The sequence below is a fragment of the Panthera onca genome, chromosome A1 (genome assembly GCF_046562875.1).
Source record: "Panthera onca isolate mPanOnc1 chromosome A1, mPanOnc1 haplotype 2, whole genome shotgun sequence".
Classification (NCBI taxonomy): domain Eukaryota; kingdom Metazoa; phylum Chordata; class Mammalia; order Carnivora; family Felidae; genus Panthera; species Panthera onca.
The window spans coordinates 105,312,231-105,331,277 of NC_138339.1; the positions used below are offsets into that span (position 1 = coordinate 105,312,231).

At 39.3% G+C, this 19,047-nt stretch overlaps 1 protein-coding gene across 13 annotated transcripts in view; it reads right to left on the reverse strand.

The window, feature by feature from the left end:
• MAST4 (microtubule associated serine/threonine kinase family member 4) overlaps positions 1-19,047 on the reverse strand; it is a 564,301-nt gene that overhangs the window by 60,354 nt on the left and 484,900 nt on the right. For all 13 annotated transcript variants that reach the window (XM_078449281.2, XM_078449273.2, XM_078449270.2 and 10 more), the window contains 5 exons: positions 18,359-18,428; positions 13,076-13,154; positions 6,390-6,547; positions 4,328-4,403; positions 2,157-2,366 (listed from right to left, as the gene is read on the reverse strand). In XM_078449281.2, the coding sequence (XP_078305407.2) occupies positions 2,157-2,366; positions 4,328-4,403; positions 6,390-6,547; positions 13,076-13,154; positions 18,359-18,428 (593 nt within the window). The remainder of the gene's footprint in view (positions 1-2,156; positions 2,367-4,327; positions 4,404-6,389; positions 6,548-13,075; positions 13,155-18,358; positions 18,429-19,047) is intronic.

Consider the following 19,047-nt stretch of genomic DNA (forward strand, 5'->3'; position numbering starts at 1 on the left):
TTATGAAGATAAAAAGCTTCTGCACAGCAAAGGAAACAACCAACAAAACTAAAAGGCAACCAACGGAATGGGAAAAGATATTTGCAAATGACACATCGGACAAAGGGCTAGTATCCAAAATCTATAAAGAGCTCATCAAACTCCACACCCGAAAAACAAATAACCCAGTGAAGAAATGGGCAGAAAACATGAATAGACACTTCTCTAAAGAAGACATCCGGATGGCCAACAGGCACATGAAAAGATGTTCAACGTCGCTCCTTATCAGGGAAATACAAATCAAAACCACACTCAGATACCACCTCACGCCAGTCAGAGTGGCCAAAATGAAGAAATCAGGAGACTATAGATGCTGGAGAGGATGTGGAGAAACGGGAACCCTCTTGCACTGTTGGTGGGAATGCAAATTGGTGCAGCCGCTCTGGAAAGCAGTGTGGAGGTTCCTCAGAAAATTAAAAATAGACCTACCCTATGACCCAGCAATAGCACTGCTAGGAATTTATCCAAGGGATACAGGAGCTTCTGACTTTTGATTTCAGGTCAGGTGAAATCTGAGGTGATGATCTCATGGTTTGTGGGTTCGAGCCCCACGTCGGTCTCTGTGCTGACAGTATGGAGCCTGCTTGGGATTCCCTCACCCTCCCTGTGCCCCTTCCTTACTCTCTCTCAAAATAAATAAACAACAACAACAGAAGAAGAATTGAAAAGGAGGGGTGTTATGAAGAGAGAAAAGGAAGATATTAATATTGCTGAATATAATAATATTCCAGTAAAAGAGAACTGTTCCAGTAAAATGTCCAGAGGACAAGACAGTAAGGAGGACAGTGGACTTCAGTGAGTTAAATGAGGGGAGGTCAGAAGCCATTCATTCAAGAGTTCTTCTATATGCCAGACACCACACTAGATGAACAAAACAGACAAAATCCCTGCTCACACAGACACCTATGCTGGGACTGGTCCCTGAGCTATTACCAATCTGTGATGACACAGGTACAATAATTGAGTGCAAGCATTTAGCAGCTCTTACATTTTTAACATTTCTTGCACACCTAAATACATGTTCCTATAAATTTATTTTCATTTTAATTTATAGGAGAATTAGCGCAAGACAAATTGGAAATTAACAATGAAAAACAAAAACAAGGTATTCATCCCCCTAAAACACTGAGAAACACTGCCTTAATGAACTACAATAGGGTGAAATATGAGAAATGGGCACAGAGTACAGAAAACTCTGTTGGGATGTCTGGATGGGAAAGAAAAATAGTGACTTCTAGTCAGAGAGGCATCTTCTCATCTTGCCAGAACTCAATTCAGTAGGGGCAAATACAGATGAATTTCTAGAAAACTAGGATGCTAATATTTTCTTCCAGTTCCATGCAATTATTTACATATTCATGCTTAGAAAAACAATCTATGGTTTTTGCTGACATGGGCATAACTTACGCCCTATGGGGTAGAGAAATACAATATATCTAAATATAGAGACGAAATAGGTTTTACTTGTAGGCTGTGGCTGATCAATTTCAGTCACAAGAGCAGTATACACATTAATTCCATTCTACCATACACATTCCTTCCTGCCCTGGGTGTTATCAGGATCTACGCATTCAAGTATTAGACCTAGACAGGTACCTGTGTTTATCTGTCTTTTGGAAATTGGATATTTTGTTAGAAGAGGAACTGACACTAATGAGAATTTAAGTTGCCATTTACTACCCAATACCATGTGCAGGTTAATTAATAGGACACATGGCCTGGAAGGAGCCAGCAATTTTCCATTTAGCTTTTCCAGATATTAGAACTAGATAGCATCATCAAATAACGCACATGCACTCAGGCAATTTATAACTTTATGGGTAGGGGTGGGGGGAAAATCACTGCCTGAAAATCCCTTACAATCCACTTATCCCAGAGCCATAGATTGTTGGGTCCCAAGGTTCCTGTAAAGGTTATTACATTAACTTTCTATTACTACTATAAATGATGACGAGAATCAATTTACAGCAAGTAGCAATCAGTTTTTTCTTCTTTGCTTCCCTGGAATATGAACTCTATCTCATGGTTACAATGTGTAAGCAAATGCACTCATGAAATTTTTCTTTTTTCAGGGGAAAAGCAAAACAAATCCGAAAACTTTATATGGTGGTTCATACCTCTTGCAGCAATTTATCTAATTTGTGTTGTAATTCAAGGAAGTATCGTGAGGTGATGAGACCCTGGTGGGATTTATCCAAGCAATCTCGAGCCAGTTCAATAATCTGATGGTGAGTGAAACTGAGCACTCCATCTGCTAGAGGAAGAACGTGGTCAGGAGAGTAGCTGGTGATAATTTCCTTCAGACGTTCTTCCATCTGAGCCGTGGCCTATTTAGAGAAGACACGCACACACAGATGTAAGACGACAAAACACACAAGTGGACAATTCAATCATCACATTTAGTGAGCATCTTCAGACACCTCCACAAATTGTTAGTTTCTAGAAACTACCGGTGTATATACATAACATCATTACATACTTGTCAAAACCCACATAATACACACCACCGTGAGTGAACCTTAATGTTAACTATGGACTCTGGGTGATGATGATGTGTCACTGCAGGTTCATCGACTCTTAACTGGTGAGGGATGCTGAAGGGAGGAGGGTGTGAATGTCGGGGAGGGGGCTGGGGGGGCATCAGAGTATACAGGAATTCTTGGTACTTTCTGTTCAATTCTGATGTGATCCTAAAACTGTTGTGAAAAAAGAAATCTATTTTTTTTTTTTTTTAAAGCAGCAACAGCAGCCTCATCACATGGAAGAAAGATTTGAGGTATACAAGGGAAAGTGACTACCCTAGGGTGATAATTGTTTTTTCTGTCCTAGCAAATATAAGATGGTCTATAAAGGCTTCTGCAAGTCAAACAATACCGTGAATTGTTATGCTTTCGTTTTAGATCTTGGGCTATTTCTTTCAGATGGATGCTCAAAAACATCAGGTTATGTTTTTACCTATTCAAAACTCAGACTGCTGCTAGAATTCCACAGGATAGGCAAGAGTTGTTTTGTTCAGTAGGTTATAATGTACCAGGAACAAGCATCTTATATTATCCTTATCCTTCTCTCAAAAAGCTGTATCACATGTAAAAAGCCAAGGAGATTCCCTAGGTAGGATAAATAGAAAATTTCCTTTCCAACCTTCATTTCATTCTGTGACACCCTACTGCCTAATCAGTATCCTTTGCTTATATTGTCTATGAGGGGGCGGGGTTTCTCTTGGCCTCCTGCTCCCCTTCTAAAATCCTAACCAGCATTAACTACGTGAGTCAGGACCTATTTCCCTGGTGAACAAGTGACATGTAATTAATAGCTAAGACAGCTTTAATCAATGACATCAATGTCGGGGTCATTGCAAATAATAAGCATTTTGCTACTGATTTATGAAACCAGATATTTCCTTTCGTTTTCTTGCCTGGGGCTACACAAGTAGTGGGGGAGGAACAGGAACACAATGGAAAGACTGTCTTCTCCCAAATGTGTGGGAATACTAGTGCAAAGGCCGTGGATACTAGGTAACAGGAACTATCAAACAGCAGGCTTTTGCAGCCAGGATGTCTGGCAACAACTCTTTGACAAGTCCTCCCTGGCTCAGTTCGCATTCCTTTTGCAAGCCCAGTGGGGAACACTGCAACTGTACCCTCCCTTCTAAATTAATAGGGGAAGACATCAACTTGCTCAAGAGATAGGAAGTCCCAGAAAAGAAAAATGAGGTTGGGGCGCCTCCATGGCTCAGTCAGTTAAACGTCCGACTCGATTTTGGCTCAGGTCATGATCCCACGGTTCGTGGGCTCAAGCCCTACAAGAGATCTGGGCTGACAGCGTGGAGCCTGCTTGGAATATTCTCTCTCTCTCTCTCTCTCTCTCTCTCTCAAAAACAAACAAACAAAACAAAAGACATTCACCACATACTACTCTATAGGTTTCTAACGAAGTAAAACAGTTGCTGCCTGAGGATTCACAACGGGGCCCAGATTAGGGCAGAGGGAACATGAGGGTCTAGAGGCTCATTCTCCCTGGGGTGCCTCATCAGGCCTACCCAGTGGGTGGGACAAGCAGCAGGATTCATTTTAGAGGCAGCTCACACAGCAAATATGGCTAGTCCTCAGCCATTTTTAAAAAATGTTGAGTGATTTTACCTTTTTCAGAAGCTATGGTGCTGTTTTACACAAGCCCAGCTCATTACTACTAGACTGGACCATTACTTCCCGTAACAAAACCACCTTACACATGCTACACCCAGGTTGCCTGTTCGTTGATGCTAGGCATCTTCGATTCAATTCATTACCTTTGGGAACCTTTCTTTGTAGACATGGTTCATCATAATTATTTCATGGTCACAGCAGGCGGGAGAACGTCCGGGGCTGCAAGCAAAGCAAATTACCCTTTTAAACTTGCCTCAGCATGAAATGAAAATAAGCTTTTTATTTATAAACAATTGGTTGGATCAAAAGGACTATACAACCTTCGTAAGAGAAGTGTATTAGGCGATAAACTACAAAATCAGTCATTAGTACGTACATACATACCCACACATGGTGACACCCTGGAGAGGATTTCAGAAAGGAAGCCTAAGAAATGGAATGCCACAAAATAATTACAGCTACAATGCAAAACTAGTTCAGAAACGTTCTTAAATTGAGTTTATATTCTGTACGTAGGATGCATTTGTGTCGTTTTGGAAACCAATTAATGAATTCCAATATAAAACAAAATAGGATCATTATGAACAGCAACATCTAGGACACAACGAACAGGGTAATTTCACACTTTTATTGTACACCTGAGCTCTGCCGTGTACCACTGAAAAGGTCTCAGAGTCTTCCGTGGCACAGGTGTCGCCACTGAAATCCATTTTCTGGCCTACCAAATACCTATTTGGGATGCTGAGGTAAGCACTTTGGACAATATGAAAGAGAGGCAGAGAACTGTTGTGCGTTTTCATTATTTCAATAGCAGTTCGTGTGTGTTCCTCGTGGTATACAGTCGTGCAACGTCAGTGCGAGTATTTACATTCCAGGGAGAACATAGCCTACACCAGATACCCAAGGAGCTCCTTTCATAAAACCATAAAATGCGCACCCATGTGGTAAAATACAACGCCTTTAAATGAATTCGTAAAATTGGTCTTTTATTCCCTAACTCAAAATAATAACTCATTCCCAAATTATTCAGCGTGGCTACATTTACTATCAGTTTATGATGCTAAATAAAAAAACTACAAAGCAGGGGGAGGGTACCTGGCCGGCGTGGTCAATAAAGCATGGGACTCTTGGTTTTAGGGTTTTGAATTAGAACCCCATGTTGGGTGTAGAGCTTACTTTGAAAAAAATACAAAGGGGAAAACCCTCCTCAGGAAACTCAGATGTTCAACTGAACACCTGACAAACTATTTTCATAATAAAATCTTAAACAGGAAAGTATTCCAACTCTAGCGTCAAGATATCACACTGCGGAGACAAACTGCCTTGAGCGTCCGGCAGAGAAGGACCTGTCACCCGGCTGCTGGGACTGTAGAAGCCTTCAGCCATCAGTCCCTTCAAAGATGGCCTCAGATGCAGCCACCCCATCCAAGCCACGTCCTTGCCAGGGTGCTGCACCCAGGGACTGAGGTAGGGATTAAAAAAAAAAGGCCACTTGGCCCAGAAGCACAACTCTGACAGGTCATGCCATCCCCGGAGTCCCCTGTGGAGTCAGCTGTGTGACGGCTTCATTTGCCTCTGCCCCATTTTGCTTGCTTGCCTTCTTTCTACAAGTATAAATCCTGAGCACTCCCTACTAAGCATCCTGAACACAAATCTGTTTTAGAGTCTGCTTCCTAAAAAACAAAACCGTAAGAGATACCAAATGTCAAAATTCAACGGAGACAAACTCCTAACAATGCATTCATGTTCCTGGAAAAAAGTAAAACTCATGATGTGAAGAAAAAATGAAAAATAGGGGTGAACTTTTATAATGTGGCATCTGAACGAAAATCCTCTATTTTTGCTGTCCTTCCTTTTTAGCCAAGCTTAACTCTCCTAAAATAAGAGCATTAAGTGCTCCTACACCACAATTAGATTGTCTTGGAATTTCCAATGGCAAGAAGGCTTTATAGGAGGTCCCTTTGGTCCATCATGATTACTGCTACTATAGCAATTAGCAAATTGAGAGAAATTGAAAGAAAAACAGTAAGATGCCTTTCAGTGGTAATTAACAACATCACGTAGAGATGGGAAAATCACTCTCTATTTAGAGAAGTTCACAAATCAATTAACACTGAGATGAATGGGACCACCCAAAGGCTTCCCTAGAAATGGTTAAAAACAGATAATCCAGTTAAGTAACATTTTTCAATCAGGTCCACACACCTCAGACTTCGGGAACGGGGGCGCATGGGGGTGTTCCTGCATCTGTTTTCCGTGGCAATGCTTTCAGTAGTACAAAAATGTTTTGACAGGAAGTGCAATTCATCTGGCGTTGGTTGGTATGGTAACTGATGCAGCTTCTCCTGGGAGGAAGAGGAGGACTACGAGAAACCACAGTGAGGTTAGGGGACCACCTCAGTAAGAAAGACAAGTGAATCTGCGAGCAAAGCAGTGAACCTAGGGGAGGGACATCACCATTTCATACTACTGCCTTTTCATGTTAGAACTATAATAATTAGTGTCTAAATGTGTACCCTTGCTGCTTTCTCTGAGAGGTCAAAATGCCTTCTATATTTCATCTCAGCTGTCTATGAGACCATTTCCCAGAAGATAGCTTCCTCTCTTGTAGGAAACTCAGGCTCTGAAAATGGGCAGGATCCACTCAAAGCCACTGTAAGAAAGTGACAACCAGAGAACCTGGGCGCATGAAATGACAGATTAGTTCTCAACTGAGTATGGTACCTCGCTCCTACCGCTACTCACAATCAAACACTGTGACTTTCAGGTGAGTAACATAAAATGAATGTTAGGATGTGTGATCACAAATAAAGTAATGAGAGACCTTCCTTTACAAAGCATGCTGCCCTTTGACACATCAGTATGTGCCCTGCGTAAAAAGGGGAAGCGATGAAGAATGTACTTTTCTCACCAATGTCATTGTTTTAAAAAGCAGATTTCTCTGCCCTTTTTTCTCTGGCTGACACGTTTTTTTGTTTGTTTGTTTGTTTGTTTGTTTTTAAAGTAGCTTCAGTAGTGCTGAGTGTTTTTAGTCCCTTGCATATAGATTTGCTTTTTGAAGAACGTCACTCAATAGTTATGAGGACAACGTAATGTACAAAAAGTGAATAGCTAAAGAACAGTTTTTAATCAGTATAAGAATTTTAACTCTAAAGCAAACAGACTTTTCTTTTTGTTTTTCCTGAGAGGTAAACTCAACAAGCACTTCTCAAAACAAAGCAAAGCAAAACAAAACAAAACAAAACAAAATGGAGAAGTTTTTGAGCAACAGAGCCATGATTAGAATAAGCATATTTGTTGTTGTTTTTTTTTTAATTTTTTTTTTCAACGTTTTTTATTTATTTTTGGGACAGAGAGAGACAGAGCATGAACGGGGGAGGGGCAGAGAGAGAGGGAGACACAGAATCGGAAACAGGCTCCAGGCTCCGAGCCATCAGCCCAGAGCCTGACGCGGGGCTCGAACTCACAGACCGCGAGATCGTGACCTGGCTGAAGTCGGACGCTTAACCGACTGCGCCACCCAGGCGCCCCTAGAATAAGCATATTTGTAAAGGTAACACTCATTTGAAATCTCAGTTCTAGCAGGTTTTTTTTTAAACCTGTCATTAGGTTAATAATACACTTCATAAACACTGAAGCATCACAATGAAGCAACCCTAGAAATTAATGACTAAAGCTTAAAAATGCCCTCATACCTTGAAATTATAAAACACCTTATAAGTACATACTGAGACAAAGAGGAATTTTTATAATGTAATGAGACTGTTTTATAAGCCATAAAAATGAGAACGCTACTAGAAAGAGTAATGAGATAAACCAAATCTCCACTCAGAAAGAACAGGCACAGTCTTAAACACTTTTCAGTAGGAAGAAACAAATAAAACACAAACCAAATCAACTCCAGCAATCAGGAAAAGAATTATGAAATCACTGCAAGCAGGAGAGATGCACTAATGATAAAGTGAAGGTAAGGAAAGTAGCAAATAAAAAAATAGAATTAAAAATCTATACACAGGTCTCAGAGGTAAATCGATATGTGCAATTCTGTATCCAAGATTTCAAAACCCTAAAACCCTGAAGGTTATTCATAAGTTTACAGTAATCCTTGTGATGGCATGGCATCGACCGGACTGATTGGAAAGCTATTTAAAATATGTATTTAATCCACTTAGTGTGACTGTTGATTCAAGGCTGCTGCAGAAATATTAATATATTTGATTATGCACTGCTGGCCAGGTGCTGTTGGGCTGCTATGTACAGTACAGGGATCATGCTACCTTTCTAAAACATGAAAATTAATTCCAAGACTCACTGGGCTCCAGAGTTTCACATAAAGTATCTAGGGCCTGTACTTGCATGGAAACCACACAAATCAACTTCAGGAGAGTTAGTTCCCTCTGGGGAGGCAAGGAGGAGAAAGGGATTGGATGGGAAAGGCTTTCTTTGTATCTTTAACATTTATTAAACAAAATAACAATTTATTTTAAAAATAGCCATAGCAAACGTAACAAACTGTTACAAGTGTTGACTCTGAGAGGAAAATTTTGTGGTCATATCAAATACCCAGCCACCGAGCTGAACTCCGTAAGTTATGTGCCCTGGGTTTACAGAATATGGCAAAATGAACGATGCGGTGGCGTGAGTGAGGGTTATAACCTTAACACTATTAAGAAAGCGAGGAGGCAGGAAGGTCCTCCGGGAAGAAAGCCTGTTTCATCTCAGGTGGAACAGCAGTGTCCAAATGGGACGAGGGTATCACCAAATCCAAGTGACACAGGATGGGTTTATGGCAGTGGGGACAACCGTAGGCCAGCAAAATGGCCCCAGGGGTTCCAAAGATACCAAATACAGCCCTAAAAGGGAGTTGATACTTGACAACAGACAAGTCCAAGGATAGGTTTCGGCAGAGACCAGGGACTCGCTCAGTGGAGAACTTTCAAAGTCAGTGAGAGCTGCAGGACAGCAGAGGTGCAGAGGCCGCTCTCAAGACTGCACACTTTGTTGAGAAGATGCCTCCACTGGTCTAAGCAACCCGGGGGGCACTGCTGTGAGGACAGCTTCAATCATTTGTCTGGGGGTTTCCCAATATATTGTGTCTCATCATTTTGTATTTCTCGCATATTCTCTAAATGTGGTATCAGTGGGTCTCATCACCCAATTAGTTTGCGTATGACTCTAGTAGTGTCCTAAATCAAGCCTACTTTCCAAGAGTAACGAGTTATATAAAAAAGCTGCAGAAGACTTCCCCCAAAATGTTCTGAATAATAGTATCATTTCGTCTCTCCAGATAACCATTTTGCAAAGGACAGTATTCACAAGCATGTGTCATTTTTTACTTGTTATTTATTTAAAGGAATACCATTTTATAGTCATACCTCATATATTTACAGGTATTTATATTCTTATTTCCGTTCTTTCCCTTCTGTAGAAAATGATTTATCTGTTAAATATATGGGGGAATGTCTTCCTACTGCTGTGGTTCCCTATTACTTATTTTAAAATTAAAACTTATGATCTTAATATTATCTTGGAAAAGTTCCACAAATTAATTTAATGGCAAAATTGGAAGTTAAAAGAAGTTACAATACTAAATATTCTCTGGAAGGACTGATTAATTTCCTATGACCAAATCTTTTCAATTTCAGAATACAGCATTTTTAACACTTGCCAGTTTTACAGTTGCTATAATACCCAAAGGATAAAGATTTGATGTTTACACTTCAGCTTAAGTAGTTCTGGAATTCAGCTAACAACACAATCATATGTCAAACTGAAGCTATATATTCAAAGTGTAATTTTGTGTTCTATCTTTCTATTCAAAACAATAACTAAAGTGCATTTCTGATTGACTAAGTGACTAACAGTTAACCCAGAAAGTGAAAATCTGAGAGAGACTCGGATCAGATTTAGAAAAGAAGAGGGGCACCTGGCTGGTTCAGTCAGCAGAGCATACAACTTTTGATCCCAGGGTCATGAGTTCCAACCCCACACTAGGTACAGAGATTATTTAAAAATAAAGTAAAATACATATTTTGAAAAAAAAAAAAAAAGAAAGAAAAGGAAATGAAACTACTAAGCAGTTTTGCACAACTTTTGCCCCAAAATTTAAAGGACAAGACCCCCCCCTCGCCCAAAATAAGAGAAATGAGAAAGAGCTTGTCAAATCTTCACTCATTACTTTTACCAACAATAGGGAAAAGAGATAATTGAACTTTTGTTAGGTGTGCAAAACCTACACTTCACAGATTTAACAGTTCCTTACCTCTTTTGGCAAAAAGTAATTTTGAAAGTTAAAATTCTATCTTGAAAGAAAAATTGGGAATATGAGGTTAATAATTACATGTGCCACCTTCTTTAATAAACATGTAAGAGAAATACTGTGTTACCTCTGGTTGGAAGCTGTTGGTTAGAAACAGAAAGAGCGTGTGTGTGTGTGTGTGTGTGTGTGAGTGTGTGCGTGTGTGTAACTATAAACTGTCTCGGGTGGTTTCTTCTTTAGACTACATATGGAAGTCAAGGATGGTGATAATTCCATTATGACAGATGGCCAGGTCATGTTCATTAATTAAAAGGTTTATTTTAAGAAACACCATGTAAATTCCTTCAAAAGACCCATGAGCCCAGAGTCTAGACCATTTACTGGGTACTCTTACTAATAAACAAGGGGGTTGTTTAAAGCCCCTCAGTTCATTCTTTGTGCCTCAAGTTTCTGATCCATAAAATGAAGAGAATAACATCAACTATACGACAGGGTCTGTTGCTGGGATTAAACAAGGATTATAATGCATTCTAAGTAGTTAGACTAATGCCCAGCACATAATAAATGCTTACAAACAACTGGTTTTTTTTATTTGTACCAAACAAGGTCCAATTCTATATTAATTCCCCCCTTTTTAAAGAGATTTGCTCTTTAAAATGGTGTATGATTTACTAGAGATGGAACGATGAAAGATCTTGCATTCTCCCCTATTTTTCCTACAAGCAACAAATTTCTGCATCCAAACCACAATAAAACTTGACTGAAGGGCAAATCAAGGTCATATAGCTGAAATGAAGAATTTGGAGACAAGAGACTTGCCAAAAATTCTGTAGAAGAACAATACTTAAATTTCAGGAAATTACCCTTTTTTTTCCTTGGTCGATCAGTTTTGGCATTCATTTTCACACTGGAGTTATCCAACTTTTTAACCTCTAAAATAACCAATAACCAGGAGCACCTGGGTGGCTCAGTCAGTTGAGCATCTGACTTAATTTCAGTTCAGGTCATGATCTCATGGTTCATGGGATTAAGCCCCATGTTGGGCTTGGGGCTGACGGCACGGAGCCTTCTTGGGATATATTCTCTCTCTCTCTCTCTCTCTCTCTCTCTCTCTCTCTCTCTCTCTCCCCCCCCCCCTTCTCTCTCTCTCTCTCTCTCTGCCCCTCCACTGCTCACAGGCATCCCCCTTCCTTTCTCTATCAAAAAAAAAAAAAAAAACCTTAAAAAAAAATTGATGGTTATGGACACAGCAGCCAAGGGTAACTTCACTGTTTTTTAGTGACAGTTTTATCCACTGAAACCATTTACAAATTTGAAGCACATTTTCCTGATGTGAGCCTTCTTTGTCACTGAAACCACTCAAGACTGTCAGGACGCTTCACCAAAATTATCTAAATGGACAATAAGCTCACATACCACAGCAAAATGGAACAGAGGATAGGAAAATAAATTACCTCTCCTCAAAAAATGACCAAGGAGATGGTAAAAAGAATCCATCAGATTTTAACACGGCAGTATTAAAGGTGCTCCAGAAAACTCACATTATACTACATACGGAATTCTGGAAACACATAATATAAAGCAGTGGTGATACCAGTTAGTTTATAAACTTAATTGTAGCGTCTTTTCAATGCAAGTACTATTACATGGCTGAATCTATATGCTTAGCACAGTGTTGGGGTTTGTGAATAACCAGCACCACCCCAACAAACCAACGGATGAAAACCCTACACGAAAGACCACGGATTTTGACAAAATGAAGATGGAAATGTATTAGATTAGAAGGAAATCTGAAATCATCAAGTCCACATTCCGGCTGGTTCAAGGGCATTCAGACCACTCCATTAGGTATTCACTGAATACCTACAACATACCTGGTCTTTCTAAATGACCACCAGCTTCTGAAGCTTGGCAAAGACAGATATCCCACAACACCACTAATTTAACCTGAGAAAGCATCTATCTAACTTACTGAATTGTTTCCATTAATTGCTAGGGCTCTTGTTGAAATGTTACAGTTTGGGGCAAGGGTATCCTTCTTCCTCTATTCCATTTTCATGGTTTCATTTTGTCTCCTTGTCTTAACTTACAACTAAATTCTTTTAAACTCCCCTTTAAAAAACACCTTACCTAGAAGGTACACATTTAAGGCTTGCCATTTTTTTTCTTTGGAGGAGAAAAACAAAGAAACAAAACAACAAAAACAAACAAACAAACAAAAATCCCTCCTTTTAAGGCACACAAGAAAATAAGACCCAGGCCATCAAAGTTTAATGGCATTTTCAGTACAGACATCGCTGGTGTGGAACCAAAGCAATAAAACCAGATTGCATTTCCACCCCCAAACTACACCAAATGGTATTAAAACGAAAGCTCCCAATCTCCTCCAAACTTGCGATCCTGGGACTGACTTAACTCAATTTATGCACCATGGTTTAAAAGCTTGTTCCAGAGAGTTTGTCCTTTTTATATTTGTCAGTTCATCAAGTGAGAAGTAACCCATTCACAGTGGCAGACATACAGAATTTATCTTCTCCCTCCTACCAGGAAACACCCAGAGAAAACATCTCCCATGTAACAGAGTAAGAGAGCCGTGTGGCTGTGAGGAGGATGAGACAAGTTAGGCACTTACAGAGACTGTGGAGCTGGGGGTGTTTGTCCCATAGCCAGAAGAAGGGAGAGAAGCCAAGGACCAGCGGCGTCCATCAGTCCTGGTGAGAAAGGGAGATTAGCTTTGGCCAATACTGGAGTACCATTGCATGGGAACTCCAGGGAAACCGAGTATTTTCAGCCAAACGAATGACACAAATACAGTCAGTGAGGATGAGGAAATGTTCAGCAAGGGCCAGAGTAAACAAACATTATACAGCAGGTTGACTTTTATTTAAACTGAATCAATACACCCAAACAAGGAGAAAGTGAATGGGTTGATCCATATTATTGATCTCTCACTAACGCACTTTGACAAAATGAATACCGGGGATAATTACAATGGTCAGACTCAGCAGATTCAAATGAATAAAAACAGAAAGGGAGGAGGAAAAATACTCGTAGCTGGAAACTGATAACTGAGGCCATGGGTCTTTTGGAATTTGTACCTGAATTCCAGCAAGGTACAAGAGCCTGTGGGGACTTCCATTACATCCTAAAGATGCTCCACTTATTTTCAAGGCAAGTGTCCTACTCATCACATCTAGGGAAGGGATTAGTGAGGCTCCGGGCTGGTTTGAGCCTTAAGTAGCAAATTACTTTCACACTAAAAAAAGGGACTGACCCTATACTTAGAATCTCTTAAGAGTCACTGCCTTCTGGCATGACCTGGCTTCATAAAGTGTTGGAACCAAAGCCCCTTGCACAGGTTTTGAGTATGCACCCCATTCTGGCCAGTGATGGCAGGGGCAGAATGAAAATTCTCCACTAGTGACAGAACCTAATGCACAGAGTACAACCGTGGCCCCATCACAGAGGCAAAACTGTCAGAAGTCCTTGAAGAGAGTGATTCTTCTCTCCAAATGGTCATAGGGTAATCTCTGGGGTAGATTCTGGTGATGAGTGAGGGTCATTACAAGGGTCGCAGATGAGTTAATGAAGCAGTAGAGACAATACTATTGCAAGGGAACACCCAAAAGCGAACTTTCTGAAATCTCTGGTTTCCTGGAATCATTACTTTATTATTTATTCTGTCTGAGTAAGACTGTGACTTCAAAACCATATACCACTGTGAAAACAAACACATGCACATTTGCCAAGGGAAAAACAGGAAAAACACACATTATAAAGAGCCTTACTGCATTCTTTAGATGGGAATATCATATGTAGACTTTCTGTAATGCGTGATTATACCAATTTACCAAATGAGAGATAAGAGCGGACCAAATTTACCACAGACACAATTCACAGTAAGTTGAAGTCAGAGGATTCAACAGCACTAGACTTGAATTTCAGAAATGTCACAGTTAGATGTTTATGTAAAAAAAAAAAAAACAAAACTGACATCTGAGACTAAATTACATTCAAGGGAAAATATAATCACAGGCTACCATGGATGTTGCCTCCAATAAATGCAAATGGTCCACAAAGACAAAATGGAGAAATTGAAGGGGACGAATCACAGAAATACTACAATGTTAAAATTTCAGTAAAATTTACCTGTCATTTCTGTGACCATGATTGGAGTACAAATGAATCAAGTATGTTTTTTTTTAAAAAAAAGAAGCAAAATAAAGTGTTCGTAAATATACCACATACAAGGAATGGGAACAATTAAGTCAAACATTCTTTCAAAATATTTTTAAGCAATTAAAAATGTTAAAGGTTTAAAAAGACAATAATTATAACAACATGGTTCTCAAGATGGACACAGGTGAGTCCTATTTTATTAGGCTACTTATTGAAGACTTAAAATTCCATGGTGTACTTTATATTTTAAACACCTCCTATTTTTAAAAGTAAAAAATGATATGATTTTTAAAAGAATTATTCAGTCCATTTAGTAGCAATTATCAGAAACTAGTCTCTGGAAAGAACAAGGGACACCATTTCCCCCACCATGATTTTGTTTTGTGATTCATTAACTCTCCTTTCCCTCAGGTATCAATAAGCATATTTCACATGAATGAACAATTCCAAGAAAAGACAGGTTCTTATTAGTTTTGAAACATAAATTACATTTGCTTACTCTGGAAAATACACAACTAAAAGATGTTTAAACAAGACTGTACTTACTACCCTGTGCATCCACGGACCAGAAATAATTTATGTTTCATGAAGTTCCCCAAGTTCTCTGTGTCTATTTACTCAAATGGAGCACAAAAGACCATTGCGTTTTCATTACCATGACAACTGCACATCAGCTGTTACTATATGCGCTACATATAGTACTTAAGAGAGAGCATGCCCTCTTTTTTCAAGAAGGCTATCACACAAGTGCAATTTGGATCCTGCTAACAATGTTGTCTTTTCTTTGCCGTAGCTACCAATAAAATGTTATCGGAAGACAGACTTCATCCTTGCCAAAGCAACAAGGCTTTTTTAAAGAGTAATTTTTTTTCTTTTCCTTTTTTTTTTTTTTTTCTCCTGTGGGTAAAAATCTCTCAATGTGAAACTAAGTGAATAAGAAGCGAAAAACATCAGATGAGAACACAGAATACAGAAAGATTGGCACAAAAACCCAGCATTTCAACATGACTCACAAAAATTTAGATTAATACAGTGTACAATGAAGAATGAAAAGTCCCAGTATCAACCTGGCTATTATAATTGTATGAAGAGGAAGAAGATTTATTTATTTAATTGTTATAAGTCACCTGGAGTGACACATTTGACATTCCGGTTGATCCTGGAACAAGCTGAACTATGCCAGCACTCAACAAGCGTCTTATGACCTGAACTCAGCAGGCAATTGCTGAGTTCTAGTAATTTGCTTGTGCAAATACATTCTGAGATTTACTCTGGTAAGCAACAACAAGCCAACTAGGAAACACCTATGGCATGTATTCAGGGCTCCATATTTCCAACCTAAGTAAAAGCAGTTCCCAAATAAGTCCCACACCTTCCGGGAAAGGCAGAACAATGTTATTACCTCCATCTTCTCACCCAGGAAAAAAAATGTTAATTCCGTAATCGGATGGATTGTAAATCAGTATCACAGTTATTAGCAAAGTAAAAATATTTACTATACTACAATGCTCATTTTCAGCCTTTTAGCACAGTGGTAAAAAAAAAAATCAGTATGAGAATTTTACCTTTAATATATGTACTAGATGATGCAGAAAGCAAGTGAGTGTCATATTTTCCAGCCTGAAATTAAACTATTACATCACAGGGGATGTCTACTGGTGGGTTATTATTACATATATAAGGTGAGAAAACATTAATAAACTTGATCTTTATCCCTTCACTCAAGAATAGTTTTAAAAAATGCAGCAATCTCTTCTCTGCTGAACTGAATATACAAAATATTAAAATGGGAGACCCTAAAAAATGGTATTATTTCTTAAAGGCTCAAAAATGCATACCAAATGGAAGGGAATGGAGACCCGCGAGTTCCATGTCTCCTTAATAAAAATCAACTTTAAGATGGAAGGCAGACACACCAGAGGTTATATAAAAATACACCAATTTGAGTTTTCATAGCAAATGTAGGATTCTGTTTACTTGAATAAAAGTTTAAAAAGATGATCACTCATGTCCTAATTGAAATTAATACTTTTTGAAGACTGTAGAGGGAGTTCCATCTGTAAATTCATGCAAAATGGGCTAGAGTTCTGTGCTCATCTTGTGTCATGGTTGAAGGTTTACTGGTCAAAAACTAGCATATGCCTGGGGGTTTGTGTATTTTGTTAAGTAGCATAGTAACCAAACTGACCTATCCGCTAGTCACCCACTTAATTATCAGGTTTTCTTCATTTTTATAAATAAGGCAGGATGAAGAGACTATGATTTCTGTCATGCTTAAATGCACGTTGTAATGAGATTTGCATTTTTCTTACTACTTAATGTGATGAAATGCATTCTTTTAAGAGATATGTTTTAAAGGCTACGGTGGGTTCTTGTTTATTAATTTTTTGTAAGGTTTTTTTTTCCACTTAGAGTAGCAGCATTATCATGAATTAATATTCACTGGGTAAACACAGGCTTTTCGAGACCTGTTAATTTTCTCATTTTTTTTTTTTTAAGTGCTTAAAACAAGTTGCTAAAAGAAGAAAAGCTGGAAAAGGGCCAAAAGTTGGGTGGGGGGGGGGGGGGAGGTGTCTCAAGTTCCTTAGAGAGCATGTCTTATACTCTTGTGTCCTGCCCACAGTGAAGCCTGGAACCTTACACACACAGGCATTTACCACATAGTGGGGAATGTGTGACATTTACAAGGGAATCTTAATTACAGAGAATTCTGAAAATACTGCCAACAGATCCTTTTCTCTGGATTTAGTAATGTAAATGCATTACGTGCTGACAAATGGCAGTGAGGACACTCCAGGTTTTGCTGCTTAGTAACATGTGTTAAAACCATTTTTTTTTAAACCTACACACAAGTCTTTATTAGTGCTATGTTAATCTACTTCATGGTATAGTTAGGTCTCTGAGAAAAATGAGCAAATATGCAGGACAATCAGACCATAAACTGAATCTGTCCTGAATATTCAGAGACCTATAGCTGAAGGGGCATTTTGTTCTCTGTGTTTTTCCAGTAGAAGATCTAGAACAAAAAAGGTGTGATGTTACATCACATGCCCATGATCCTCTGAACAACAAGACTTTCTTGTGACTGAATGACCCAGAAATAACATGTATCTTCAATACTTGGTGTCAAATTCTAACTAAGATAGGAAGAGAAAACATAAAATGTCCTATAGTTCATAGGGGGATTACTAAATTGGTGGCTTCACTCTCTCACATAAAGAGCCATCTTAGACTTTATACCCTGCGACCCCAAGAAAGGTCATTTAAAAAAAAAAAAAAATTATTTCAACAATAACAAAAAACAGTTGCACCAGGACATGTAAATCAATCAAATCCTTATAATGTAAGCTCAGATAACTCAGTAATAATCTGTTGAACATCAAGCACAAGGCATTGCACCGGCGATAAGAGAAAGAAATGGAAACAGTCATTTTTTTGCCCTCACTGGGAATCCACCATCAGGGAAAGGACCAAGAGAGGTCCATGTAACGCTAGCATGAGTCAGATATCATTATTAAACTTTTAAAGCAGGAGTGTTTACAACAAAGTTTTGCAGTGGTCCAAAGCTATCTTTGGGCAGGGAGCTTCAGAGAAAGCCGTATATGACGATGGGTAGGATCACACAGGCAGAAGGCAGAGGTACAGGAGGGAACAGCGGGGAATGAGGAAGAGTGAGGTTCGGGAGACAGGATCTTCTACAAAACACTTTTCTATTCAACTCAAAGGAAGTCCTTACCTCCGTGCAAATGAGAAATGGGCTGAGGCACTGGGGGAGAAATTTCTTGGACTATCTTGAGGGCTGTTTCCTGTAAAGAGAAACAGAGGGAAAAATCACAACATGATTCCTATCCCACATCCAGAATCATCTTCTTGCAAGTAATGCATTTCTGTACATTTTTGTCAAACGTCCATCTCCAAGAATGTTTTAGTTTTGCTGGCAGCAGGGCTGGGGGGGGGGGGGGGAGTTGGGGGTGTGTGTGTGTATGCCAGGGGCGGGAGAGCAAATGGGCTTGAGTCCCAGCACAGCGTTCTAAGTGCACAGGTATATAAATAAGCACACTCACCCATCACCAAGCAGCAGTCTTCCACAGATTAATAACCTCAGTATTTCAGGACTATAGAATAACGTATATACACGTGTCTTGATTCTTAGTCTTACAGATGTTAACATTTTAAACAGGTGATGGAAATAGAAGTGTATGCTCCAACTTGTGTGTGTGTGGCGGGGGCGGGGGGGGGGGCTCTCTACTTTAGAAATGGGTGGGGGCTCTCTACTTTAGAAAAAGCAGCCTTAGTATTTTTTTATTAACAGAAACCGAGTACATGTCTGAATTCTGGAAAATGAATCCTTGTATTCCAGGGTACATATTTTAAAGGTGGAAATGTCAGAACTGATCATAAAATCCTGGGAAGAACCCAGCAGTC